Genomic DNA, 24,795 nt, shown 5'->3' on the forward strand with positions numbered 1-24,795 from the left:
TGCTCTAAAGTTAATGGATGCTAAATGATTTTTTATTTTAAATTGTTGATTCATTAATTGTTTCTATTACACTCGGGATACAGATTGCATTCATGATGGAAATGAAGTTAAAACAATGTAGAATGAATGAATTCAATATACATGCACTCATTTCATCATTGGAACGCTCTTCTCATGAAATGCTAGCTCATAATCGTTAAAATACAACTGATAGTTTTTTTTTTAATTTGCTGCATTCAAGGTGAATGCCAAATACTATGTGCAGTGAATGCTCCATGCAAAGCTATACAAAAACTATACAGTTCGTGCTTGCATAAAACCTTGGTTTGTTTCGAATGTGTTTATTAACGGTGTGGTGATAAAATCGAGTGAATTTCCTGAAGAATATATTTGAAAATATTTCTATTGAGATTGACAGTTCGCACTGCTGTAAGGCTTGTCATCCGCAAGCACCGTATTCTTTTGATCTTCCTTAATTTCGACTTTTCGATTCATTATACTGTTTATTTATTCATTAAGCCGTATATTCCTGCGTAATGTATTTTCCTGCATTATGCCGTAAATTCATAACGTAAAATCATATATCCATACATTGTGCCGTAGGTATTTTAATTCATACATCATATATATTCATGCCGTATCTTCGTACTTAATTAGATGCATTCATATGTTATTCCATATAATGTATTCACATATTATACTGTATATCATACACCACGTCCCATATTCATGCTTTATGTGCGTAAGTAATATCACATTTTCATACATGACCGTACATTTTGCCGCGACAGTGTCGGCGGGCTCCCTAACTGACGCAGACCGCTCTGCCTTGGTACGTAATTATTGATAAAGTTTCAAGTGATGTCAATGATGCATCATTACAACACTGCTTGTCTAAATAATGCATCATTGGTTCACTGCTTGTCTAAATAATGCATCATTGCTTCACTGCTTGTCTAAATAATGCATCATTGCTTCACTGCTTGTCTAAATAATGCATCATTGCTTCACTGCTTGTCTAAATAATGCATCATTGGTTCACTGCTTGTCTAAATAATGCATCATTGCTTCACTGATTGTCTAAATATTGCATGATTCGTTCATTGCTTGTCTGAATGTTATTTACTCGTACATCATTGCTTCAGTACTTATCTGAATGATACATCATTGATTCACTGCTTGTCTGAATGCCACTTGTCTGTTTCACTGCAAAATGATGAATAAATTATCCAAATTAATGGTTTATTCTGCATTTAATATCCAGCTCTTGGACTCCGTTTTCCAATTATGGTTTTCCAAATTGAATTAAATGCTTTTAATTGTGCTCACTTTGAGCCATCATGTCAGGAAGTTTGTATTTTCCACTATATTTAAAAAAGTAGAATTAGGAGTTCTAAATCCTTTCGAAAGAAATAAGTTTGTTACTCGAGAGTATCCAATATATTGTTTCCATGCAGTAAATTCGGCTGAACTTTCTATCTTCTGTTGAGGTAAATTTTATCATTATCTTTTAGTCAATGTTACTCATGTTAAGGAAGCGTAATCTTGACTTGATGTTAAACTTTCATTAGCATATGTACTTATGATTTTTCATAAATACTTTCTAATTGCCTTCAAAATCATTCACCGATATTCAAATTATTGTGAATTGTGTACGTCTTTCCTTACAAATTATAATGCAGCTGCATGAGTAGCGTACCGAGTAACTGGGTAACTGTAATAGATTTATTTCCTGTGTTAAATAGCGCGAGTTCACGTCAAACGTTCCTTGCCCGAACTCCCGTCACCTTCTTTGATTGTAGTCAGTGCTGCTCACTGCCACTTTTTTTACGGAAGTTTTTTACGTTAAAAATTGAGCGAGGTTTTTTATTAGATAACTTGATGCTTTAAGGTTTTCTTATGATCGTCAAGTGGCATTTTGAACCCGCAGTTACGAACAAGTCATACGTTCGTATTCGAGGTTCTTGAAACCACATAATGTTTCAAGTGTATCCATTTATGTATATGTATTTTACATGAAATAGAAAGAATGCCATGTGACGTTAGATTGTTCAACTTGCCACTTGTCATTGATTGTCTGAAGCGTCGTGTTCACGGCACTGCTTACTTTCACGGCACAGCTTACTTTCACGGCACTGCTTACTTTCACGGCACTGCTTACTTTCACGGTACTGCTTACTTTCACGGTACTGCTTACTTTCACGGTACTGCTTACTTTCACGACACTGCTTACTTTCACGGTACTGCTTACTTTCACGGTACGGTACTGCTTACTTTATATGCTTCATTAAATTTATTGGTTTCTATCGATGGGATATGTATGTTCATGTTGTTATGCTATGTTATTTTGCCTGCTCTGATTTAACAGCGACTTTGTTTACCATAATCAAGAGTTAATTTAGTCATACGTACGTGAACAGTTGTGTAAAAGTCCATGCATTGCATCGCCAGCGAAGAATTTAACGAAAAGAGGCCACTGTGAAATTTTCGAACTTTTTAATAGCGGCTTGCCTCTCGCAGCCAGACAATTGAAAGCGAATTATTGAAAACTTTTGCAACCTCGGATATTTTAATATCCATCTCCTAAAAAAGTTTATTTCTATCAGTTTCCGCATGGCTCCAGTGCAAATATTACCGCTCTTTTATGCATAACTGATGAATAAATAAATACATTAAATATATCTGCTTGATTTAATCATTAATAAAATGTCATCTTCTTGAACCTTCTGAGAAAGACTGATGATTCTAAATTTTGAACTGAACACTGAATAGTCAAATTTTGAGCTTAAATTTTCTATGGAAATTTTACGAAGGAAATTAACGAGAATTCAAACCAAAAAGTTATTTTAAGAGAAACTATCCAGTGAAAATCCAAAACAAAAATTAAAAAAACTCGTTGTTTCATGTGCTTTGCAAAAATAAAAAAAGATAAAAAGGCTGCATTGTTTGATTTTAAGGGAAAATACAAATAAATAAATAAAAATCAGCATTGCTTTATGTGCGTTTCCCCTTCAGACGGGGGGCGGGGGGGACCTGTGCCCCTCAGCTACCTACAGTAGCGGCCTACGGGGCTACTCATCATCACGCTACTCCCCTCACCTGCGACGCTCGCTCCCCAACATGTTACACCCACAGCACCCTCATCACCCTCACCACATCCACAACAGCGACCAGCCTCCTAAAATATATCCCGCGCATCTCCTCTTCATCACGAACTATAGACTCCCTCATGACGTCGACCGCTGCCACCTCGAGGTGAGAGAACCCTCTGATGCCCTCTTATTGCCCTGCCCTCTGATACTCTCTGATGGCCCTGCCCTCTGATAGCCCTGCCCTCTGATAGCTCTGCCCTCTGATAGCCCTAGATAGCCCTGCCCTCTGATAGCCCTGCCCTCTGATAGCCCTGCCCTCTGATAGCCCTGCCCTCTGATAGCCCTGCCCTCTGATAGCCCTGCCCTCCGATAGCCCTGCTCTCTGATACCCTCTCATTCCCGTGCCCTCTGATGGCCCTGCCCTCTGATACGCTCTCATTCCCATGCCTTCTGATAGGGCCTTCGTGCAAGTTCCACCGAATTGACCATATTGTGTTGCTCAGGGCAAAAGTACGCACTGATTTCTGTTCTTGGAATACATAAAGTAGCGCATTTACATTGAAATAAGGGAAATTTTTTATTATTGGTTTTCTTTTTCATTATTGCTTTCAATACTCGTAAATTGTGTTACCTCATGTGGATAATTCATTTCAGTTTTTAATTTTTTTAATTACTTTCCTATGCGAATTTCAAGTGTATAAGAAATTAATTGATGTTTTGTTTGTTTCAGCGGCATTTATCAGATCAGGACTTCGAGATGGTGTTCCGCATGACTCGGATGGACTTCTACAGGATGCCGGCTTGGCAGCGGAATGATCTCAAGAGACGCTGCCTGCTCTTCTAATACTATTTACATGTCTATATATCTTCCAAGAAAATAATTCAGAGCAAATTTTCGATGCAACTAACTTCGGTTTTTATGATAATGATTTTCTGAAACGACAGCGTCCAACTAAACAACGAGACGGCGTATACGAAACTCGACTGAAATGCCAGAATTAATAAATGAATAACATATTGAAATGCCAGCATAAATAAATAACCATACAATCCGTTCAAGTAATAGAAGTGCATTTTCATAATTAATTCATAACTCTTTATTGATCCAGAGAACATGATTGAAAAACTGAACTTGACTTCCCAAGACGTCAGTTTAATCGAAGTCAACTGAACTTGATTACTGTAAGTCCTTGACCTCAATTACATATGTTCTCCGTCTATTAATTTTCTTGTGTAGCACATATTCTTATAACTAGTATTTTTAATCGCATTTTAGTTTGACTCATCAATGTTGGTTTTATCAACAAATTCGTGAGTATAATTCTATTAACGTGTTCTCGGTGGATGTGAGCGTTGTCGATAATTGGTCGCGTGATGTCGTGTGTAATCCTGAGGATGTGAGAGCTTTCTTTGATAAGCCATGGATGCAGCTTGTGATCTTAACTTTTTAATTTATTTATTGGGGCCAGAAAAATTTAATCATTACCGTTAATTCTACAATTTTAGCATTGTAGAAAAATTTAATCATTACAGTTAATTCTAAAATTTTATTTTTGTTTGGGGTAACATTCCTGGCTTGGAAGGGTGAGAAATATTGTCCAATGGATTGAGATTTTGCGTGGGTTTGAATATATTTTCTGGTATTTCATCAAAATTATTTAATTTGGGAAAAATTTATACCCTAAACGTCCCTTTGTCGGTTACAATTTTAATTCTTTTATTGCTGCCTCTTCTGTAGACGTAAAAGTTCGAATGGTCCTAGCGTGTGACCAGCCGAAACTGCTTTCGACTCGTAGCTCCATTGTGAACATTGAAGAATTTCAACTCCATATCAACTTGACACGACGAAATTGTTTCAAGATAATTCTAAATTCTAGTTCTTGTAACCAACCCGTGTTGTCGTACCTAGCTCATATGTATCGCAAATACATTTTCCACATCGCGGCCTGCCGACACCGCCTCTACCATCACTACCATCACTGCCACAGGCAACGTTGTGCTGACCGTCGCATTCTAGCGACAATTTCAAACGTCAAGGTTGTTTCTATTGTACCCAATTTATGTGTAATCCAATTTAGCGTTCAATTTTGTAAAGAGATTTCTGTGTATCTTGCAACATAGGAAACGAAAACAATTATAGCGAAATATCTTCACATAGGAACGATATACATTTGAATTATTTGTATGAAATACTAGCATTTTTCCTCTCTGCATATTCAGGAGTTGGGTGTTCATCAGTGATTTTTTCTATCTCTGTTATATGTTGGTTACGTTGAAAACAATGTTGATAATTAACAGCTTGTCTAAGTCAAATTCGCATAATTCAAGTTGGTATTCAGATTTATTCAGGTTTTACGATTATAATTCATTCAAATTCAATCCCTTATTCACAGCATGCATTTAAACAGGCGCATTTGTGGCCAGTATTTTTATGGACGTTTAAATCCATTAGCTTAAACATTACTTCATAATTTCGTTCAATTTAGTCTTAACTCCAATCATCAAATTTATAACAAATTTATTACTAGCTTATTCATTTGCGTACAAAATTGAAGTACTATTAAGCTTAATCTCAGCATCATTTATTAATTCCGTTGTTTTATTATGTGGTTCGGTAAAATGTATTTCTAATAATATCTAATTAAGATATCTATGTAATAAAATATATAATCTGGTAAAAGTAGGCTTTTCAGAATTTTCGGCTCATTTCTGATATAGTATGTGAAGAAAGCGGACATATATAGACAAAATATTTAAAATCTTTAAAAGCAAACCGGACTCTCAGTACGCATAATAAGCTTAGTTTTCATTAAAAAAACGAATAGGATGTCCTTATAACACTAGTATTGATACTTGTGATTTTAACTTAACTTCCGGAACTTAACTTGCAGCCTTAAATTTAATTGATAGAAATTCTTAAGTGTATTGTATTGTTTAGTGCAGTCAGGATCCGAGTGTTGATAAGAGAAAACGCTGCGTTGGATAAAACTTCACTGAGAGAAATGACCGAGACATTGTCCTTGGCCCTTTGTGGGGCATGCTAACCCAGCTGAAGGGCGTATCAACGCTACGTTATCTCCGCACGTGTTGTGGGTGAGAGAGTGTTTCACTAATTGGACAATGTGACCTGTCATTTTCCTAAGTGTAGCATAGGCCGTAGGCAGAATATATGTAGATAGCCATGAGCGCTTCCGCGCGTCCTGCAGTCCATTGTGAAGTAGAGATTTATTAACTTGTACGGAAACGCTTCCAGTGAGAAATCCCAGAGCGTAGAAATCGTCCTTGTGATTATTAAAGTCGTGAATTGGCAAGCAAAACACATGTGCGTGCTAGAGAATCGTGCAAAAAAACACATGTGCGTGTTAGAAAATTGGGCAAAACTTTTTTTTTAATTTTTTTTTTTGAACGACGCTATGATGGTTAGGATATAATTTTTTATAAAGTTATTAGTTAACTTCCTTTGTGGCTCAGATTCAGAACTGTTTTATGTGAAATCGATGCAAAAGTTAAGCCTTGAGCGAATTTTTAAATATGTGTTTTGTAGACGGTGATGCGTGAGAGAAACATGCCTGACAAAGTATGTCCGGAGCCTAGGTTCTACACGCTCGTAATGCTGCCTTTCTTATAGAACGTAGAATTTCTTATAAACCTTTAATAATTAGATGTTCTCTATTTGATTGTAGGCTTTCATAACTACATAATAATGATTACGCGTCCCACACTTCCTTCCGCGCGCCTTATACAGATCATCAAGAGAAGCTTCTAGATTATTCATATTAAATTATTTTGTGCTCCTGTATATAGTTAGTGGCTAAGTGTTGTGGCTTCTAAACGGGAAACTCCTAGACCGTCCCTTCCTCTAGACGCGAGCAGCAGTCCTTTGATATATTTAATCGGTTACGTAAACAGGATTAGTTGGGGCTTCGTAACTAATGCGAATAATCAATTGAAGTTTCGTGTTTTAAGTGTTGGAATTATTCCTTTACATTAATTAAAGCTTTCGTTTTGTTTCCTTAGCGCGTGCTTTGTACGATCATATATCTCGCAGTAGAAAATTATTTTTTCATGCCTCATAGCATCTTCAAGGTTGTTGACATCACACCTAGATTACCAATTTTAACTGGACATGTACTCCTCTCCCTTTTGGCCAATGACGTTGAAAAAGCGTTTAATCGACGTTATTTCAACGCCACAGGCCTTACACTAGTTATTTGCTCATGGCATCTAAACAAGTTGGTGATATCTTTTGTTCCTTGTTTGCTAGTGGAATTGGATGACGACAAGTTGATTTATGTCTTCAAGCATTTAAATTTATTTCCTTCTCTTCAAAGTTCCGGATTCGTGTAAATCCACTGTATTTGGAACACCTGCCTGCTTGGTAGGTCGACTTATTTAACAATTGCTTTTCTTGTTGTAAGAATTTAGTTTCCTTTAGTTCAACTGTAGCTGCATGCGCTTGGGTACTAGCAATTTAAATACTCTAGTTAGTTTTGTTATCTTGGTTACAATGGTTTGAATAGAAATTTACACACGGCCATGAACGGACTTTCTTTTGCCGCTGGCATTGTTTTCATTCAGATGCGTCAACAGCGAGCAAATTTCAGTTTGTTTCGTTATGTATTCTAATTTTTTAGAGAATTGTCAAGGTTTTGAATTACTACATAGCTTTTTCACTGCAAGATTTAGTATAGCCAACAATCAAGATATTAAGCAAGCGTTATCGTCTCTTTGATATTGCAAGTTATTTTTATGCACCCTTGTGCTGCTGTCCCGATTTATTGCGTGCAATGAACTGATACGTTGATTATATTCCTTAGGCCTCGTCAGTGCTCATTATTATCCAAAGAAAGTTTGCGGCGTTCAAGCCTGTCAGCCTAGGGGGCTGCCTTTCCCAATAAGAATGCCACGCAATGACATCCTTAGGATGACATCAAGGTAAAACGGCACGCTCATTCCAACGTGTTGGGAAATCTGAGCTTCCATCAATCATTTGGTTTCAATCATCGAAGACAAAAATTATCAGGATGTTTTTTCGGATTAAACTTGGAATATTCATACATATTTTTCTGGTTAATTAAAGAGATATTTTAATTGCCCGAAATTTCTAGATTTGCTGTTCATTGACTAGAAATACGAACTGTAATGAATTTTTTTTTAATTTTGCGAATCGTGTTTGTTACTTTCAACCGAAAGAGCAAGTATATCCTGATGCAGTGTTACATTTCGTAAGTAAGCAGCTCTCATTTTGACGTGTCGCGCACAACCCTGGATCACTGAGAACACATGTCAATTCTCATTTTATTCCTTTGAACATAATATCTAAATCAGACATTCAGAGCTGAAATCAAGATTAGAAATATCCCGATAAAACAATAGGAAGCTATAATCAATAGCAGTTCAGAAAAGTGAAATAACTTATCTCAACGAGTAAAAAAAGAGAACAAGCAAGTTTGTCACAAAGAAGCTAAACGTGAGACAAGCATTACAAAGACTTCTTAGGCCAGTCAAGTCCACAGAATATAGTGCTATGATTATCTAGTAATACCAGGTATTATATTTAGCCCCTAAAATTATCCATTGTGAAAACAATGTAGAAAATAATCAATAGCACACCAAGAATAATTAGTATAACGGTTCATAGAAACGGTATAAGCAAACTAAGAACACGGCCTTCAACTTCTTCACAAATCTGCTCATTGCCTGAAAAAAATGGTCATCAACAAAAAGGCATCATCGTTGGCTATAGATTATCAGAGGTTAACACAAGAAGGGCTTAGGCCGTCAAACATGCGACCATGTTACGTAAATAACCGTTACAGTGAATAATTCTACGATCTTTCAGACGATCGAAGATAACAATGTAAATTGGAAATATTTACTGGGTTATTGATTTAATTCCTAGTTTTGCGTCACAAACCTTACGTGATCACGTTTGAGGCCCCTTCACGGCGAGCCTCAGTAACAATTCCTGTACAATAGGTAAGACCAGGCAGAAATGACCAGCACAGGAACACCGAACAGGAGACGACAGCTGCAGCACGTAAGACGTGGGTGCATAATGGCCGTTAATTACGAGTGATACTTCAGGCGTAATATGAAGGCGACAGCAGCAGGTCGTTCAGAACGTCCAATTGTTCTGATGAGAAGTGCTGTTTGTGTTCCTCCCAGTTGTCGTGGTGTGTGCGTCTGAAGTTACTCAGGCTGTTCCGAATGCTTCCCTGTCGGATCAATCGTGCATGAAAACAAACACTTTTATCACCAGGGCCTTGATAATTAATCAATACATAGCTGCCTCGAAACTAAAATCGACGTACGCGTTAATTTAAAGTAGAGTATTTGTGTTCCTCCATCGTGCATTACTCGTCTCACAGCCATAGTTTCACATTAAAAATTTTCGGCTAAGCAGAAATGCCTTCAAATTTGATATAAATGATGCGTGCGATGCACAATCGAACGACAATAACATGGGAGATATGGGTGTTATATACATTTTGAGCTTGAAAATGCAGTAGTGAATTAGATAAAGGTATCGAGTCCGTCGCTAAACCCAGCTCATTTATGATTATCAAAACCGTCTGACCAGGCCTAAGTTCACGTAAGAGTTCGTCTGAGCGACGTAAGGTGACCGCGTCTCAAACGAGTGCCAGTGGCCACCGAAACGACGGGTATAACGTCGTAGCTTGTCAGGAGTCGACGCCAGAGACAAAAGGACATAACTGAATCTGAGATCTCATTGCCTCGCGTATCATGGAAACACGCAAGCCGTCGCCACCAGGGCGAAATGGTGTGGGATTATTGACGTAGAACTCATGATAAAAACGAATTGAACAAATAAGGGGAAGCTAGCTGAGTTAAATTGGCTGTAGCAGAACTCACAGCAATAGGCTGAGGAAGGTTGATGCAGGAGGCGAGGGTACAGAGGACCTGAGGCAGGAAGTCGGGCACGCTGTAGGGCGCACTCTCGACGAAAGCCGCCAACCCCAGCACCGCTCCGTGCACCTCCACCACGCGCTCGCTGCTCCAGATCTTGGTGGACTTGCGCGTAGCCTTGCGCAACTCCCGCGTGAACTTCTCCTAATTTCATAAAAATGGTGCTGGGTTACCAGAAAAACTAGGGCTGGTAACAACAATAGTTTCTTGAGTAATCAGAGGAGATTGGGCTCATTAGCAAATATTTATTACGTCGGGTCATTAGACAAAATTGTGCTAGTCAGAAAGCATAATACATTTCACTGGGGAATTCCAGGGAATGCACACTAGATAGAATCTCCTTTTAAGGCAGTACTGAAGCAGATCGAATATCAGCCGTACACGAGTGGCATAACAGTAAAGCTCAAGTTGATTGGAAGTAATCGGCATTTAGGGACCATCACCAGACAAAGCTGGATGCAACAAGATAACAAAACTTACCCTGATCTCAGTGGAGTTGGGCACAAAATTGATGTGCAGCGCACTGGAGAGAACTTGGGAAGCCATGTTGCGCACCTCAAGCCGTTCATCTTTGATACGAGCAAGCACCACCTTCAGCACCAGCTGCGGCGCACCGTCACAAGCCATCATGGTGAGGGCGTTGTGGAACACTACCATTTGAAGCACTCCCAGGGCAGCACTTCGGGCACGCCACCATCTGCATGTTAAACTTGCATCACCATCAGGATATTAAGAACATTCTACAACTGCATCACTATAGGCACCCACAATCTGCGTGTTGCTATAGCATCACTATTTGAAGCTTAGAAGCACGCCGCGCATTAAAGTTCTGATAATCGTTCTCACGATACTAATGCAGAATAAAGGTTCCAGGAATGGTCAAGTTACGCTTACCTGTACTCGGTTATTTCCTGTAGACGCTGAATGAGAGGTAAAAGATGCTGCTGCTGCAGAAGAGACTGTCCCATCGTGCAGAGCGCAGAAACACAGTTGCTGCACACTTCTTGTTCACTGTCAACGCTCTCTAGTTGACACAAAGCGCCTAGGAATCTGCTCAAAAAGTTTATCCACACAATATGTTATTTTGAGTTATAATACGTAATAGTAACACAATCGTCTTATTCTTCTTGGGCCGTACTATAGAATATAATCAGACAATTACTGATGGCTTTTCAAAATAAACCCCAAAATCACAGACAAAAAAATTGGCTGCTATACGTGTAATTAGGCGAGTTTTGATAGTACGGACAATGGTCATGCTGAAGCGCATCTTTAAATTATTAATTAGTTAGTTAATTAAAAACGACGAAGTTTCAAATTGACTGAAGTGAGACTAGTATCTCACTTGTAAAGAGGAAGTGGCGTTGCGGAGTAGTAGCGAGTGCTCATAATTTGCACGAACGAGCACATGGTGTTAATGATCCTGAAGGCGTTCTTGCGCTCATCGTTATCACCCCCACAGATATTAAAGGAAGAGCTAACAAGCTGCGGTGACGACGTCACGATCGGAGGGATGAGGGACGAGCTCTCAGCGGTCGTCTCTCCTGCGGTATAACTCGACGTGTCTCGCGGAACGTCGATAGAGGCATCTTCGCACGCTGGATAATCCTCTGTCGTAGCGCCTATCCTCGCGTCACTGCCACAGTACAAATGATTAGTTAAAGGAAATATAGTCTGTAATTACTTCTCAATTGGACCGTAGGTAACGTGAAACATTCTCCAATGAATTTTTATCGTAAGTAGTAAAGTTTTCGCTTCAGAGAGTGTGAATTTGAAACCTTGAGGGAAACTCCACAATAAGTCAAGCATTAATTGATTCAGTCCCAAAGAATAAAGCTTCGAGTAAAAGATATTTTTCCCAATGTGGACAACGCTGGTATGTGAAATGAAGAGCATCAAAGAAACAAAGGAAATGTCTCTTTCAATATCTATTCATCCTCTATGAGTATAAAGATCCAAATAATTACCTTCCATGTTGAGAGGTCGAAGCGCCTACTAAGACCTCGGCTGGCACCAGGTGCTGAAGTAAGGAGTCCTGAGGAGAAGTGCCATCCCTGGGCTCAGAACCCATCACGAGTGACAAGCCTTCACCGCTGCTATTTCCTCCCGAGTATTCTTGCAAGCTACCAAGCTGAGTCAGGACGTCTTCTACAAAACTGTTTAGGTTTAAAGATTCTGGAACTTGCAGTGAGAAGCCCCGAGACTCGGAGTAGAAAACATCCGCCGTACTCAGAAAGAAGACGTTGTATAGAACCCTGTGGATAGCAGGCTATGTGTTATGTATCTTACTCGTGTGACATTACATAACGGATACATTAACACATTAAGAGCAGCTCTTTGGAGATAATAATTCATGAAAAACGCGAGTATTAGAAAAAAAAATTGTCAAGCGAGTGAATTGTATCATCAGATTCATTTAGACATCCAAGATGACGAAGTGGTGAAGATAAACTCGAGATGCCTAGGATCCGACAGCGCCTCATGCATCCATTAGTTACACACTCGTCTCTTTGAGAACCAAAATAATAAATATTATTAGAGAAATTAATAACCTAAGAGAAGTAATACGCAAAGCATTCAATAAATTGCGTGTTGTATAACATGGAGCACTCACGTGCTGACACGATCCCGGACTGCCTTGTAGGGATGTGAGAGAGCAGGTCGCAGCTGCTGCAGTAGTCGCGGCTGCAGATTCAAGATTCTCCACTCTTGCTGGCTCAACATCGACGAGCACACGAACAGCCGACTGAACACAAAGGAATATTATATATGGAACGTGGGGTACTGCAAATTTCAGTAGGGATGTTGAATTAAACTAGGCACTATCAGAATGTATCAAGGCGCGCTCTATCAGTTTCGTCAGTTTTGCCAGTCAAAGGATTATTCTCATAGTGACCCAATGCTAATTAGCAGCTTAGGCCACAAAAGTGCATATAATAGTTTGCATACAAGTTCTGCGTTGACCATTAAATATATTTTATCCAAAAAATTGCTAGTAGAAAAAAATTACATGGTAGGTTATACGAGTTGTCGTATAAAAATCATTCCAGATGGCAGCATATAAAAAGGAATTTGTTTGATCAGTAATCAAATTCCCAAAACAAAAACTAACCACTGCACACTGAACGATGAGGAAGAGACAATGTCTGGAATGTTGACCAGGAACTCGACGAGAGGTGCAAATAGGTTGGCATCTCTGTCCATGCTGATCTTAGTCATTGCCCTGTACCAGTTGTCAGTGGCATCTGATGACATCTTGGAGAAGGCAAGAGTCAGCGTCTCAGTGGCTAGAGACATAACGTCCTTCCAAGCAGCGTACGGCCAATGTTTTGTAGCGCGCACCAAACCTGTAGGAAAACATTTCGGTCACAACACGCATAATTCACTATCAAAACATGGTCATGCAATAAGCCAACATTGCGTCAGTGAAATCATACAGGCATTTGATGTGACCTTATTACTAAAGACTGATTCCGAGGTTCACCGACCAGCAAGGATCTCGGAGGCGCATCGCTGACTCGCTTCAGCGGTGTCATCGGCCAGTCTCAGAAGATGGCCGCGTATCAACGGCAGCAGGCATGGGCCATAGTTTCTGAACACACCCTGGAACAAAATACTTATTAGAGGCACGATGAACAACCTGGGGCCGTATTAAAAGAACTTGCTAGATTGGTGGGTTTAGCTTGAAAAGCCCTCGGTGATTGGATGACTGGAGTTACGAACTTATAAATGTTTGGTACTACGGCTCTAAGCATTAAAATGAGCGCTCCTTGGAGATGAATGGGAAGAGGAGCCACCTCAAAACAAAAATTTATTATTAAATAGAAAATATTTATGTTTCTTGTGACGAATGAAAGTCAATTTCTAGTTACATCGATATGCCGAATAGAGACGGTCTCAATGTATGACAATACACTAGTTACAAACGCATTAGTTATACAGGCATTGCAGTTTTAGAGACTTCTCAGCCTCTCAGCCTAGAACTTGAGGCAAGATAAGCGAGATCTAAGATTCAAGATATAAAAGATAATGAATGAGAGAATATTCAAACATGCAGAAGGAATAGTATAAATTAGTTAACATCGTAATTATAATCAAGTGCACAGATCGCGATGTAATCTGCAGACCTTCCATATCATCATCTTTCTCTGATCGAATCTTTCAACAATGTTTCTCTGCTCCTCAAGGGTGAAAAGATCAATCAGCTTCTGGATCTTTTGTTCGTCAGAGAAGAAGAGGTAAATTTCCAGCTCAGCTGGACTTAGTTCTTCTGTAGGGCGATCCAACGGCGGTTGCTGGGTAGCTGGACTGTACACGTACACTTCTCTGCAAACAAAAATAAGTATTTGATTACAAAATTACTGTGATAATCTACTGCAAAACAAGCACAGTATTGGATTTGTCTCAACATTTTAAACTTTAAACAGGATAAAAAATATATATATAAATATATTTTGTAAAAAATGATAAGTTTTATAAATACAACAAAACAAAAACAACCGGCTTTAGGGGATACACGAGCGAAGGATCAAGACCACATTTTCGAGGATACAACTAGAACCAGTATAAAATACAAGAATTAACGCAAGAGCACCATGAAGCCTAGACGTACCGAGGCCAGCAGGTGAAGCCCAAGTAGGTGGGATGTACGAACTGCCGCGAGTTGTATTCTTCCTCCGTCATGTCACTGAACTTTGCGTCGTACTGTAGAAACCTGCAGCCAAGTCATCATAGTGTAACAATCATCACAGTTCGTTCAAAGTAGATTATTTGGTTCAAATGCAGAGTATAATTAATATTTAATACTTAGGGTAATATTAGGGTAGGAGACCTTTAAAGTTTTTAAATTTGAACTAAGCACTTCGAAGTTTCGAACTTCGAATTCGCTTTGCAGGCTAAGGTAAAATTTACATTACAAGCGCAAGCAAGGTTCAATCATCACAAATTTGATTTATATACGACAATTTTTTAGCCTAAGCCTGGTCTCAGAGTAAAATTACGTGTCCAAAGAATATTTGATGTTCTAACAGTAACAGCATAAAGTGAGAATATTAAGTTTCGAGTTCAGGTATGAGATGCAAATAGTAGTAGTACTAGTAGGGGAGATGTGTGAGATGCACTTTCACAAGAAAGTAAACTCCTCAAGTCAATGCAGCCCAGAAGGGAACATCCCAGCAAGGCTGCAGTGAGGCATGTCAGAGCAACACTAACTTGTTGTCGTCCCTGTTGACGCTCGGAGCAAACTTTTGAAGCACAGGAAGGGACTTGTTATCCTGAGCGTCTGGCGGTAGGCAGAGCAGCTCCTTTTTATGAGCGCGTTTCAAGTTTCGCAGAACGTTTGGCAGGTATAAAACGGCCATCTGAGAAAAATATGGTATAACTGGTGCAGTCTCGGAGTACAGAGAAACAACAAATCCGTCAATTGCTTACACCGAATAAATCATTACACAAATAACTAAAATATCGTCCTAATTCACAATTTACTGTTAACCACAATATATTTTTGATTATTCCGATTGAATGAGTTCGTGGCATAAATTTAATGGATTCACGACACAATCAATAGGAATAGTTTATCTAGATATACAATAAACAGGAACATTTGACAAAGAAACACAATCAACAGGAATAGTTGATGTAAAAACACAATCAACAGAAACAGTTGATCTAGACACACAATCAACAGGAACGGTTGATATAGAAACACAATCAACAGGAAAGGTTGATTTAGAAACACAATCAACAGTAATAGTTGATCTAGAAACAATCAACAGGAACAGTTAATCTAGAAACATAATCAACAGGAACAGTTGATATAGAAACACAATCAACAGGAAAGGTTGATTTAGAAACACAATCAACAGTAATAGTTGATCTAGAAACAATCAACAGGAACAGTTAATCTAGAAACATAATCAACAGGAACAGTTGACAAAGCAACACAATCAACAGGAACAGTTGATCTAGCAACACAATCAACAGGAACAGTTGATCTAGCAACACAATCAACAGGAACAGTTTATCTAGCAACACAATCAACAGTAATAGTTGATCTGGAAACAATCAACAGGAACAGTTGACCTAGCAACACAATCAACAGAGACAGGTGATCTAGCAACAGAATCATCAGGAACAGATTATCTAGAAACACAATCAACAAGAACGGTTATCTAGAACACCCCCGCGCTCATTACTTACAGGGCCAGTAAATAAATTCACTCAAACGAGGATCCAAATATCGAGATTATGCCACGACGGAAAAAGTATATTACCTTCCTGACGTGGATGTTGTGGTGCAGGAGTGCGTGGGTGACACTGCGCACTGCCGCTGCCGGGTAGGGAAGGTCTGGGCGAACGAGTATACCCAGCATGGATACAGCCAACTGCTCGTGGCGCCAATGCCTGTAACATATTTGAGTGCTGTTAAATATTGCGAGTATTACCAAAGCGCGAGGTTAATTACCTTTTTTTTCAACGGGCTTGTGGCAACATATCCAAGGAGACTACTACAAGGCAAGGCACGTCACAAGCGGTCAACCTATTAAAAATCCTGTCGTTAGAGAATAAGAAGTTTATGAAAATAGCAGTGACTTCGAATAAGCTAGTGCTTAGTTGAAATTAGTGATGATTGAACAAGTTGAAGCAATGCTGAAATTTATTTAGTTCATCTTTCTCCACTAAGCTTCCTTAACTTAAAGTGTTCATACTTGAAATAATGAAATGATGCAAGGATGAAAGTCTTACAGTTTGCCGCTCTGAAACTGCTGAGCAATGTTCTCCACCAGTTTGTTGTAGGTGTCCACCTGCTGGTGCTTGTTTTTTTCAACGAACTGCTTGCTTGACTCGACTTCACTAACATCCCTTTTAAAGCCAACTTGCCGTGCGATCTTCTGGCACAATTTTACCACTGACTCGGGGACCTGGCGAAGGCGACAGTACATGTAAAACTTGACAAAATCAGCTAACATTTTTAGCTTTTCATTACTATCTTCATTTAACTTTAATAAGGCCGATGATTAACTGTATAATCCGTCTTAGATATATATGAGATTATTTTGAGGTAGAAGTTTAGATATATAAGAGCTTTTTTTTTAATATTTTGAAATTTGAACAAAATGATCAAAGCGATGAGAAGTGAACTAGACTGTTTCTCACAGCTGACAAATCTAATGAGCCATTCTGTTCACAGCTGACAAATCCAATCTGCCATTCTGTTCACAGCTGACAAATCTAATATGCCATTCTGTTCACAGCTGACAAATCTAATGAGCCATTCTATTCCCAGCTGACAAATCTAATGAGCCTTTCCGTTCACAGCTGACAAATCTAATGAGCCATTCTGTTCACAGCTGACAAATCTAACGACACCTGCTGTTCAAGGCATGAGAGGCAAACTAAACCTGTTGTTCAAGGTAGACAAGGCTAAAGAGACCTGTTGTTCAAAGCATGTAAGACAAACTAAATTTGTTGTTCAAGGCAGACAAGGCTAACGAGACCTGCTGTTCAAGGTAGACAAGTTCAAAGCCGGTGAGGAGATTGTCGAGTAGCTGTGAGAGGAGGCTGGAGATGGAAGGCTTCTCCGAGTGCTGGGCAGCCAGGATCGCGGGCCACAAGGCCAGCATCGAATCCCAGTTCTGCTTCACCACCAAGCCTTTACACTTCGCTCCCAGCAACACAAATAACGTGCCTGAACAATGAGCTTGTGGTAAAACAAAATCCTGCTCACAATAGCTTAGATAAAATTCTCATATTAGAACCAAATTTTGCTAAAAATAGCCAATTTGTAATGATACATAATACTTCAAGCTTTATTCCATGCTTGGGCATGATCACACATTTTATTGAAATTTACACTACAATTTGTAAAGTCACTGAATTTCAAACAATTCAACTAAAAATTCTACTACGTACTACAAATCAAACAATAATAAAGCCATTTTTAAAATTCATCTTAAATTTAAGCCGAGTTAAATTTAAATAAAGCAATTTCAATTTCACTGAATGCACAAAATAATTATTAATAAATTGAATAAACAACGGCGTTGAAATAAAATAATCTGCAATATGAAGACCTTTAAAGGTTTTGTGGTGCTGCTTGGGATCCAAGGCGAGGTTTTGTACCAGCTGTGGCACCAGCAGCTCACAGCTACTGGGGAACTGGGCGAAGAAATTCCGTAGCAGCTGCTGACCCCCTTTACGAACCTGGTGAGACAAGTGAGAGGAATATATTAATAGGTATATCAATCATGATATACATGTATATTAATCATGATATATATTATAACAGTATATTAATCGTGTAACCTGTCATTGTATTTAAGGGGAATAGTCCTTTCGGTTCACATGGTAAATGATTGAATATAAACCAAACGCGTATGACAATATTTATCATTTTAATCTGGTGAAATTTATGCACCAGGAACAGGCAGGTATAACTAGATATAGGTACTCGCGTATAAATACAAAGATTAGTTTGCTGACCTTGATCAATCTAAGGCAAAAATTATGGAGGGCAAATTTAATATGCACACTCAAGACGTACAAAATTAAACATTTCTTTTTGTAAATGATTTGGAATGAGGAACATGTGTTAAAATAATTACATATGAACGAACATGAGAAAAACAAGCCTGCTTGGTCTCACTTGACTGTAATTGCTGGTTGAGAGCTTGAGGCCGGCATCCATGATCCTCTTGTGAGTGTTAGTGAAGGGCAACGTCTCAATAAACTCGAGGGTGCGTGAGAGGTGCTGAAGGTGCGCACGTTGCACTATGACATGACGCATCCTATGCCAATGTTGTTCAGGACCCACGAGGTTGTTGCGTAGCATGCGCTGCACTTGGCTCAGGTTGCGCCATCGCGACTCAAAGTCTACCCGCTTGAGCGAGTGCAGCAACGCTACACTCCACAGGATCTGCAACACCGCACATTTTTGCGCTTGTGAATTTTCGGCCTAGTTATAGTATAGTATAATATAGTATCTTCAGCATTGAAGGATAGGACTGGTTAGTCCTGACGTCGATTCTTGTACTTGTTATAGGTTGTGTGCTTAGGAAGATTTATCGTGACCTCACTCAATAAAGCATTGAATGATTAAAGTTACGACGGAAACTACTAAAGTACCAAAATTTCACGATGCTAATATATCGTGCAAAATGGGAACCAACAGCATTTTTATGACAAAAAAAGTTTTTTGATACATCCAGTTCTTAAGAAAGGAGCCTGTTATTACTCAATCAGCACAATAGTTAATAGCGTTTACAGAGGATAGGGCATCTTTGGTCATTACGAGTACAATAAAATAAACAAGAACTGAACGCACATTGACAATGGAGGTGTAGGCTTTGGTGTTGTCAGAGTCAGCACCCAGCATGGCGTATACCAGGTCCAGGACAGCGTCAGCGATGGCCAGGCGCACGTTGGAAGGCTTACCGTTGATGTCCAATTCTATGCTCACATCTTGCTCGCTCAAAATAAGATAGTGTGGTTTTTCTGGGGCACTTGAAATCTCTCTGTGGAACATGAAACGTTGAAATATCTGTGGAAAAACCAATATCCTTGAGCAAAAATTTAGAGCAAAATATTGAAAAAGTCGATTTGATATATAAGGAACATAATTTTAATGGTTGCAAGCTCACCTGTGGCAAAAGAATACAGCAAGAGAGACAAAATTTTGAAAGAAAACACATAAAATTCGAACATCATATCCTTGGGCAGCACTTGCAACAGATAAGGAGTTTTACTTATCTAAAGCATGTTGAACATCTCAAGGGTGCTGTTGCAGTATATCATACATATATATTTTTTGTTATAGAGGTATAGATTCATCAGGAATGCAGGTTCATTCTTCAAGACGTTTTAATAAAGTAAAGTCTTCTCTTTAAAATATATTAAATAACATGCACGGAACGAATGGTTTAGAAGACATATATTCATGAGATGTACTTCATTCACTCCCCTTCATTTTATTTGACAAAAAATGCAAAACCTATTATCCTTTCTTCCTCACAAAATTATTATTGAGATGGTGTCTCCAAGTATTGCACTAGAAAATTATGATTATAAGGTGAGGAACATAACCACACACGTACGTTAACCAATAAACCCTCTCAAAGAGAGGAAATCTTCAGAGTAACTACGCCTTATCCACTTTTAGCAAGATGATCTGGGAGACTGGATGACTTATTGCCTAATCATCTAAAACATGTGAATAAATGTGTTGTAATGTTCATGAAAATGAACATTACAACAACAGAGCAGGAATGAGTTGCTTACAGTTGAATGGGTTCTTCCTGCCATAGCGGCAACACAGGGCCAGCGTTGAGGGACTCCTGAACGATGAGCAGGGAGAGGTTCAGCTCTTCTCTGCAACACAATGTCAACAAATCAATGCAATGTCAACAAATAAATGCAATATTAACGGATCAATGCAATATCAACAGATCAATGAAACGTTAAGAGATCAATGCAATATTAACAGATCAACGCAATGTCAACAGATAAAAGGCAACACCAACTTAGTGATATGTACAACAATATGCTTTGTGAGATGTACAACAACATACTTGGTGAGATGTACAACATACTTGGTGACAGATGCAAGGTTGAGAGCAGCGGCCTGCAGTTTAGCAAGGTGGGGTAGCAGGAAAGAGTTGAGCACAAGTGTTAGCGCTGCCTTCTCCTCTGGCCCAGGCTGCACCCACTTCACCTTCATCGCTGACCAACCACCACTAATCAGGGCTCCCCAGTGCTGAAAAACATTTACATACATACTATATTTGTATAAAAATTATTAAATACATGATGATAAATATATACATCTAATGTTTGATTTTTTGGGAGAATTTAGCATATGGTTGCCTTATGACCATTCATTTCACATTTTATCCATTCTCAAAATAAAACATTTATTGATTGAAGTAATTCTCTCACTGGTTCAATTTGACAAAAAAACAAAAACAAATAATACAAGCATTATTAGGCTAATTTACAAAAACTGCCAGCATCGCAATGTTTAATTAAAAGGTGATGGAGAGATAAAATTACAAGTAAACAAGGACACAAGGTTACTATACAGGCACTGAACGCTTCAGATAATGAAGAGCTTCACAGTCGTAACGAGCAGCGTACGAGCTATGCAGCCAATAGGGCATTAAAGTGAAGTAAAATTTATGGCAATAATTGGCAGATATAATGGGTAAGAAGTGAGTTCCGTTCCATACATCGGCAACTTACTCTAATGGGTAAGAAGGAAGAGTAAGGCTCGTTCCAATCATTAGTAAAGCTGCAAAAATCAACAGGTGAGGAGGTAGCGAGAGAGGCGAGCAGGTTGCCATACAATGTCGCGGCCATCTTCTGAGCTGACAAGCACACAACACCCAGGGCGCCCTCCAGCACAGGCATGACGACGTGCACATATTGCACGGCCACGTCACAACGACACGACAGCACCTGTCGGAAGGAGGAGTCATAAGTCAACAGTCGACCACGTCCCATCAATAAATTTATATAAAATCTCGCATTTTGCATTACCTATATTACTCAGTTATAGCCAAAGACCTCAGAAAGACGAAGCAGCTTGAATGCGAGGCGATCAAAATAAGTTGAAAAGAGCAAACAACCTCAGACAGCAGAAGCAGGTTGAACATGAATTCATTATCAGGTGTTTCATCGTGAAGAACAGATTCAGACTTGAGGAGGCTTTCCAGCTGTCGGGTGAGCGGTGGCACCAGCGCTGACAGCACCAGTTCAGGTTGTGCCTGTACAAAATAATTTATATTGTTATTCCAGTGGCAATTGAAATAGTTATCGCAGTTAGTTCCAAGATTAATGTCAAAAGAAACAAGGGCTTATAAGCAGCCTAACAATGAGTGTAAATAAACAATACTACCTAAAAAAAGATCGACATAGGCAAAGGTCTTTTACATATTATTTATTAGATGCAATAGGCATGTTCAAGTTTAATAAAATTTCCCATTTACCTCTCAAAAACTAAAGAGCTATTAGCAGTAACTCGTATTTCCTTAGATATTACAATGTCAACATATTCGTTCATCTAGCATTAGGCACAATTAACAAAAATAAATGCACTCTCAACTCATGATATTAAATTCCAACGACGCAATAGTCCTACAGAAGAGAATTTATATGCAACATTTGAAGAGGCTTTACTAGCCATTAAATTGTGATCAATTTTGAACTTAAAAACTGAGCTTACGAAGCAGTATTAATCATAAACTCACGGGCAGCTATATTCAAAATAAATGTGAGAGATTCAAAAATACATATTGTTGGGAAACCAATATGTCATGTATTTTACCCTGGCAGCAGCGCGACATATGTTGGCGAGAAGCCTTCCCGACACGCCCGTCTCAAGTGTCCTCTCGATGGCATACGACGCCAGGCGCCGCACCAGCAACTGAACCAAAATCAACACCGTGAAATTGAGGTACCAAATTCTGGTGACATGCACACAAGACACAAAAGAAAAGAAGCTAACTTTAACATCTGCAGCAAAACAAACGTGTATATCGTATTAACGTTTATGTGCAAAAATGTAAATTTGTCAATATCCAAGAGAATTAAACTATAGATATTATTTTTGCACTTGTCCAGATTCTCGCATGAAAGCATAACTTAATAATAACTAGATCAATATTTGTACCATTTGAACACTGGAGCTCCTGGTATGAAAAGGGCACTAACAATGAAAAAGTGAAAAATTAGTCAAGTCTATTTCAAACGTAAAACAGTTCACATACAAAAAAGTAAACAGTAAAAGAAAAATGTCATTTTAGATGAAAATAGAGAGTGGGATGAATATCCTGTTGGAAGCTGACCCACCTTAGCTATCTCAGGATGTGACTGTTGGAATATTGCTCGTATGGTAAAGGACATGCCAGCCTCAATGAGCGTTTCCTCTCTGCTCATGAGTGCGTGTTGGCATCCACCGAAGTCTGCTTGTGAGGGCTGCAAGGTTTGCTGTTCAGCGCTCACACAGCTCTCCACCACGCAGAAACATCGCTCCAGAAACATCAGCAGGAATTCTCCAACTTCTGCGCTCTGATGGCAGAGCTCCATTTCCACCTGCACCAACACCCAAAGAATTTCAACCTCTTGTTTACAACTAGTAATAAAATATTCAATTATTAAGAATTAGATCCATTTTTGCGATTATTGCAAAGATATATATGCAACAAGACGGCAGTAATAGAATGCAAGCTATTAATTTTATCCTTTGCAATGACAATTGATTGAAAACATTGATTTATTATGTTAACTGATATAAAAATTTACCTAAAAAGTGTTTTGCTGAATAATGTAATACAATGATTCACCTCAGTCAAGTTGAGGTTAGGGTCAGATGCAGCTGATGAGCAGTCCGCGATTGGAATCAAAGTTGCAAAAGTTGTCACAAGTTGAAAGGTGGCCTGCATCACAAAATTTTACAATTAACAACAAATAAATCGCAATATCAATACAACAATAATAAATCGCAATATCGGCCAAACTTACAGGCCTCATAGGTCACAATTGGTTGAGGTTTTCCACGTCAAGGAAAAGTCGCAAAAAAGGCAATGGGAAACAAGTTCCATAGTAAATATCGAATTCATAAATGTAAATAATTATAGTCGTTTCTAATAACATTGACAGAATCTTCCGCGCGAGTCCATAACCTAGCGAAGATTAAGTGGAGTGCTGATCGCCGTTTTATAGGTTGCTGCAGGCCAATCAGGGGCCTTCTGCCTAGTTTTAGAGGTTGCTGGAGGTCAGGTCAATCAGGGAGGTAAGAAGTGCACTGTTTTTACAGGTGTCCGAGAGCGCATTTGGTACCCTGATCACCGTTTAATGAATTGCTGACAAGAACCATGATATCTGACCATAGTTTTAGTGATGTCATTAGGGTCAATGCCAGGGAGGAGCAGGTGCAGGAGAGGTAGGATGTGCGTAGGGCCTGCCGGAAAGTCTGAGCCTCCCGTGACGATAGAAAGAGCAGTGAGCACTCCCGTTTGCAAGACGGACTGCAGGCGCTGCGGCTCTGAGCTCGAGGACAGCGCAGGGTACATCCTGTGCAGTAGTGGAGGTTAGTGACGTCTATGACATCCTAAGCATACAATAAATGCATTGATCTATGTACATGTCAACCTGAGCTGTGTACTCTTCATCGGTGCAAGTGAACATATTTACGAGTATTATCGTAGGTGTAAGATAGTCAAGAAGTGATAATAACCATGTTAAGAATATGCTTATATACCTAATTAGCTGTCCATTTAGTTTTATAAGCTAACTCAACATAAATGGACATCAATTCACTCAATCAAGAACAAGGTGAATGCAAGCAATTACACCACAATAGAGATGAAAATTTAATATTTATGATGAAAAATTCAATGCTTTGTGATTTTAAAGTCAAGAAATGCCGAATTTTTCAGAATTGAGAATGCAAGAAAAAGACAGGCAGAAAATTTAAAGAAAAGCGTTAATAAATGAATATCTAAAAAATTAAATACAAACAAAGCCAACAAAAGCAAAACTTAGAAATTCATATAATTGTAGGTCATAGTCAACATAAGCATCACCATATACTGACCAGGAACATGGTTATGACAGGAGAGATTCGTAGGTCAGCTAGTATTTCAGCAAAAAAGGTACAAATAAATTCAACAAAAGCCAAACCTGAAAACTCGCAGGCACGACACGCCTATAAATTTGATATACTAAAAGTTCTAAGAACTTGATCATGACGGGAGGAGGTTAGGGGAGCACCAAGTTT

The 24,795-nt window shown here is 38.9% G+C and overlaps 2 protein-coding genes across 5 annotated transcripts in view; one reads left to right on the plus strand and one right to left on the minus strand.

The window, feature by feature from the left end:
* LOC108668398 (actin-binding LIM protein 2) overlaps positions 1-4,572 on the plus strand; it is a 38,865-nt gene extending 34,293 nt beyond the window's left edge. For all 3 annotated transcript variants that reach the window (XM_018155604.2, XM_047880224.1, XM_047880225.1), the window contains 3 exons: positions 792-832; positions 3,016-3,255; positions 3,823-4,572. In XM_018155604.2, coding sequence (XP_018011093.1) covers positions 792-832; positions 3,016-3,255; positions 3,823-3,936 — 395 coding nt within the window. In that variant the 3' untranslated portion in view covers positions 3,937-4,572. The remainder of the gene's footprint in view (positions 1-791; positions 833-3,015; positions 3,256-3,822) is intronic.
* A 3,806-nt stretch (positions 4,573-8,378) lies between these two features.
* Positions 8,379-24,795, minus strand: part of LOC108668400 (proteasome activator complex subunit 4A) — a 28,054-nt gene continuing 11,637 nt past the window's right edge. For both annotated transcript variants that reach the window (XM_018155615.2, XM_018155614.2), the window contains 26 exons: positions 23,903-24,089; positions 23,360-23,452; positions 22,866-23,108; positions 22,342-22,440; positions 21,644-21,781; positions 21,258-21,473; positions 20,609-20,772; positions 20,298-20,387; positions 19,345-19,534; positions 18,667-18,936; positions 18,095-18,224; positions 17,519-17,709; positions 16,767-16,942; positions 16,295-16,424; positions 15,234-15,382; positions 14,635-14,736; positions 14,150-14,348; positions 13,511-13,625; positions 13,135-13,369; positions 12,637-12,768; positions 11,990-12,277; positions 11,368-11,658; positions 10,917-11,072; positions 10,503-10,719; positions 9,969-10,166; positions 8,379-9,310 (listed from right to left, as the gene is read on the minus strand). In XM_018155615.2, the coding sequence (XP_018011104.2) occupies positions 9,176-9,310; positions 9,969-10,166; positions 10,503-10,719; positions 10,917-11,072; positions 11,368-11,658; positions 11,990-12,277; positions 12,637-12,768; positions 13,135-13,369; positions 13,511-13,625; positions 14,150-14,348; positions 14,635-14,736; positions 15,234-15,382; positions 16,295-16,424; positions 16,767-16,942; positions 17,519-17,709; positions 18,095-18,224; positions 18,667-18,936; positions 19,345-19,534; positions 20,298-20,387; positions 20,609-20,772; positions 21,258-21,473; positions 21,644-21,781; positions 22,342-22,440; positions 22,866-23,108; positions 23,360-23,452; positions 23,903-24,089 (4,534 nt within the window). In that variant the 3' untranslated portion in view covers positions 8,379-9,175. The remainder of the gene's footprint in view (positions 9,311-9,968; positions 10,167-10,502; positions 10,720-10,916; positions 11,073-11,367; positions 11,659-11,989; positions 12,278-12,636; positions 12,769-13,134; positions 13,370-13,510; positions 13,626-14,149; positions 14,349-14,634; positions 14,737-15,233; positions 15,383-16,294; positions 16,425-16,766; positions 16,943-17,518; positions 17,710-18,094; positions 18,225-18,666; positions 18,937-19,344; positions 19,535-20,297; positions 20,388-20,608; positions 20,773-21,257; positions 21,474-21,643; positions 21,782-22,341; positions 22,441-22,865; positions 23,109-23,359; positions 23,453-23,902; positions 24,090-24,795) is intronic.

The sequence above is a fragment of the Hyalella azteca genome, unplaced genomic scaffold (genome assembly GCF_000764305.2).
Source record: "Hyalella azteca isolate HAZT.00-mixed unplaced genomic scaffold, Hazt_2.0.2 contig5025, whole genome shotgun sequence".
NCBI lineage: Eukaryota > Metazoa > Arthropoda > Malacostraca > Amphipoda > Hyalellidae > Hyalella > Hyalella azteca.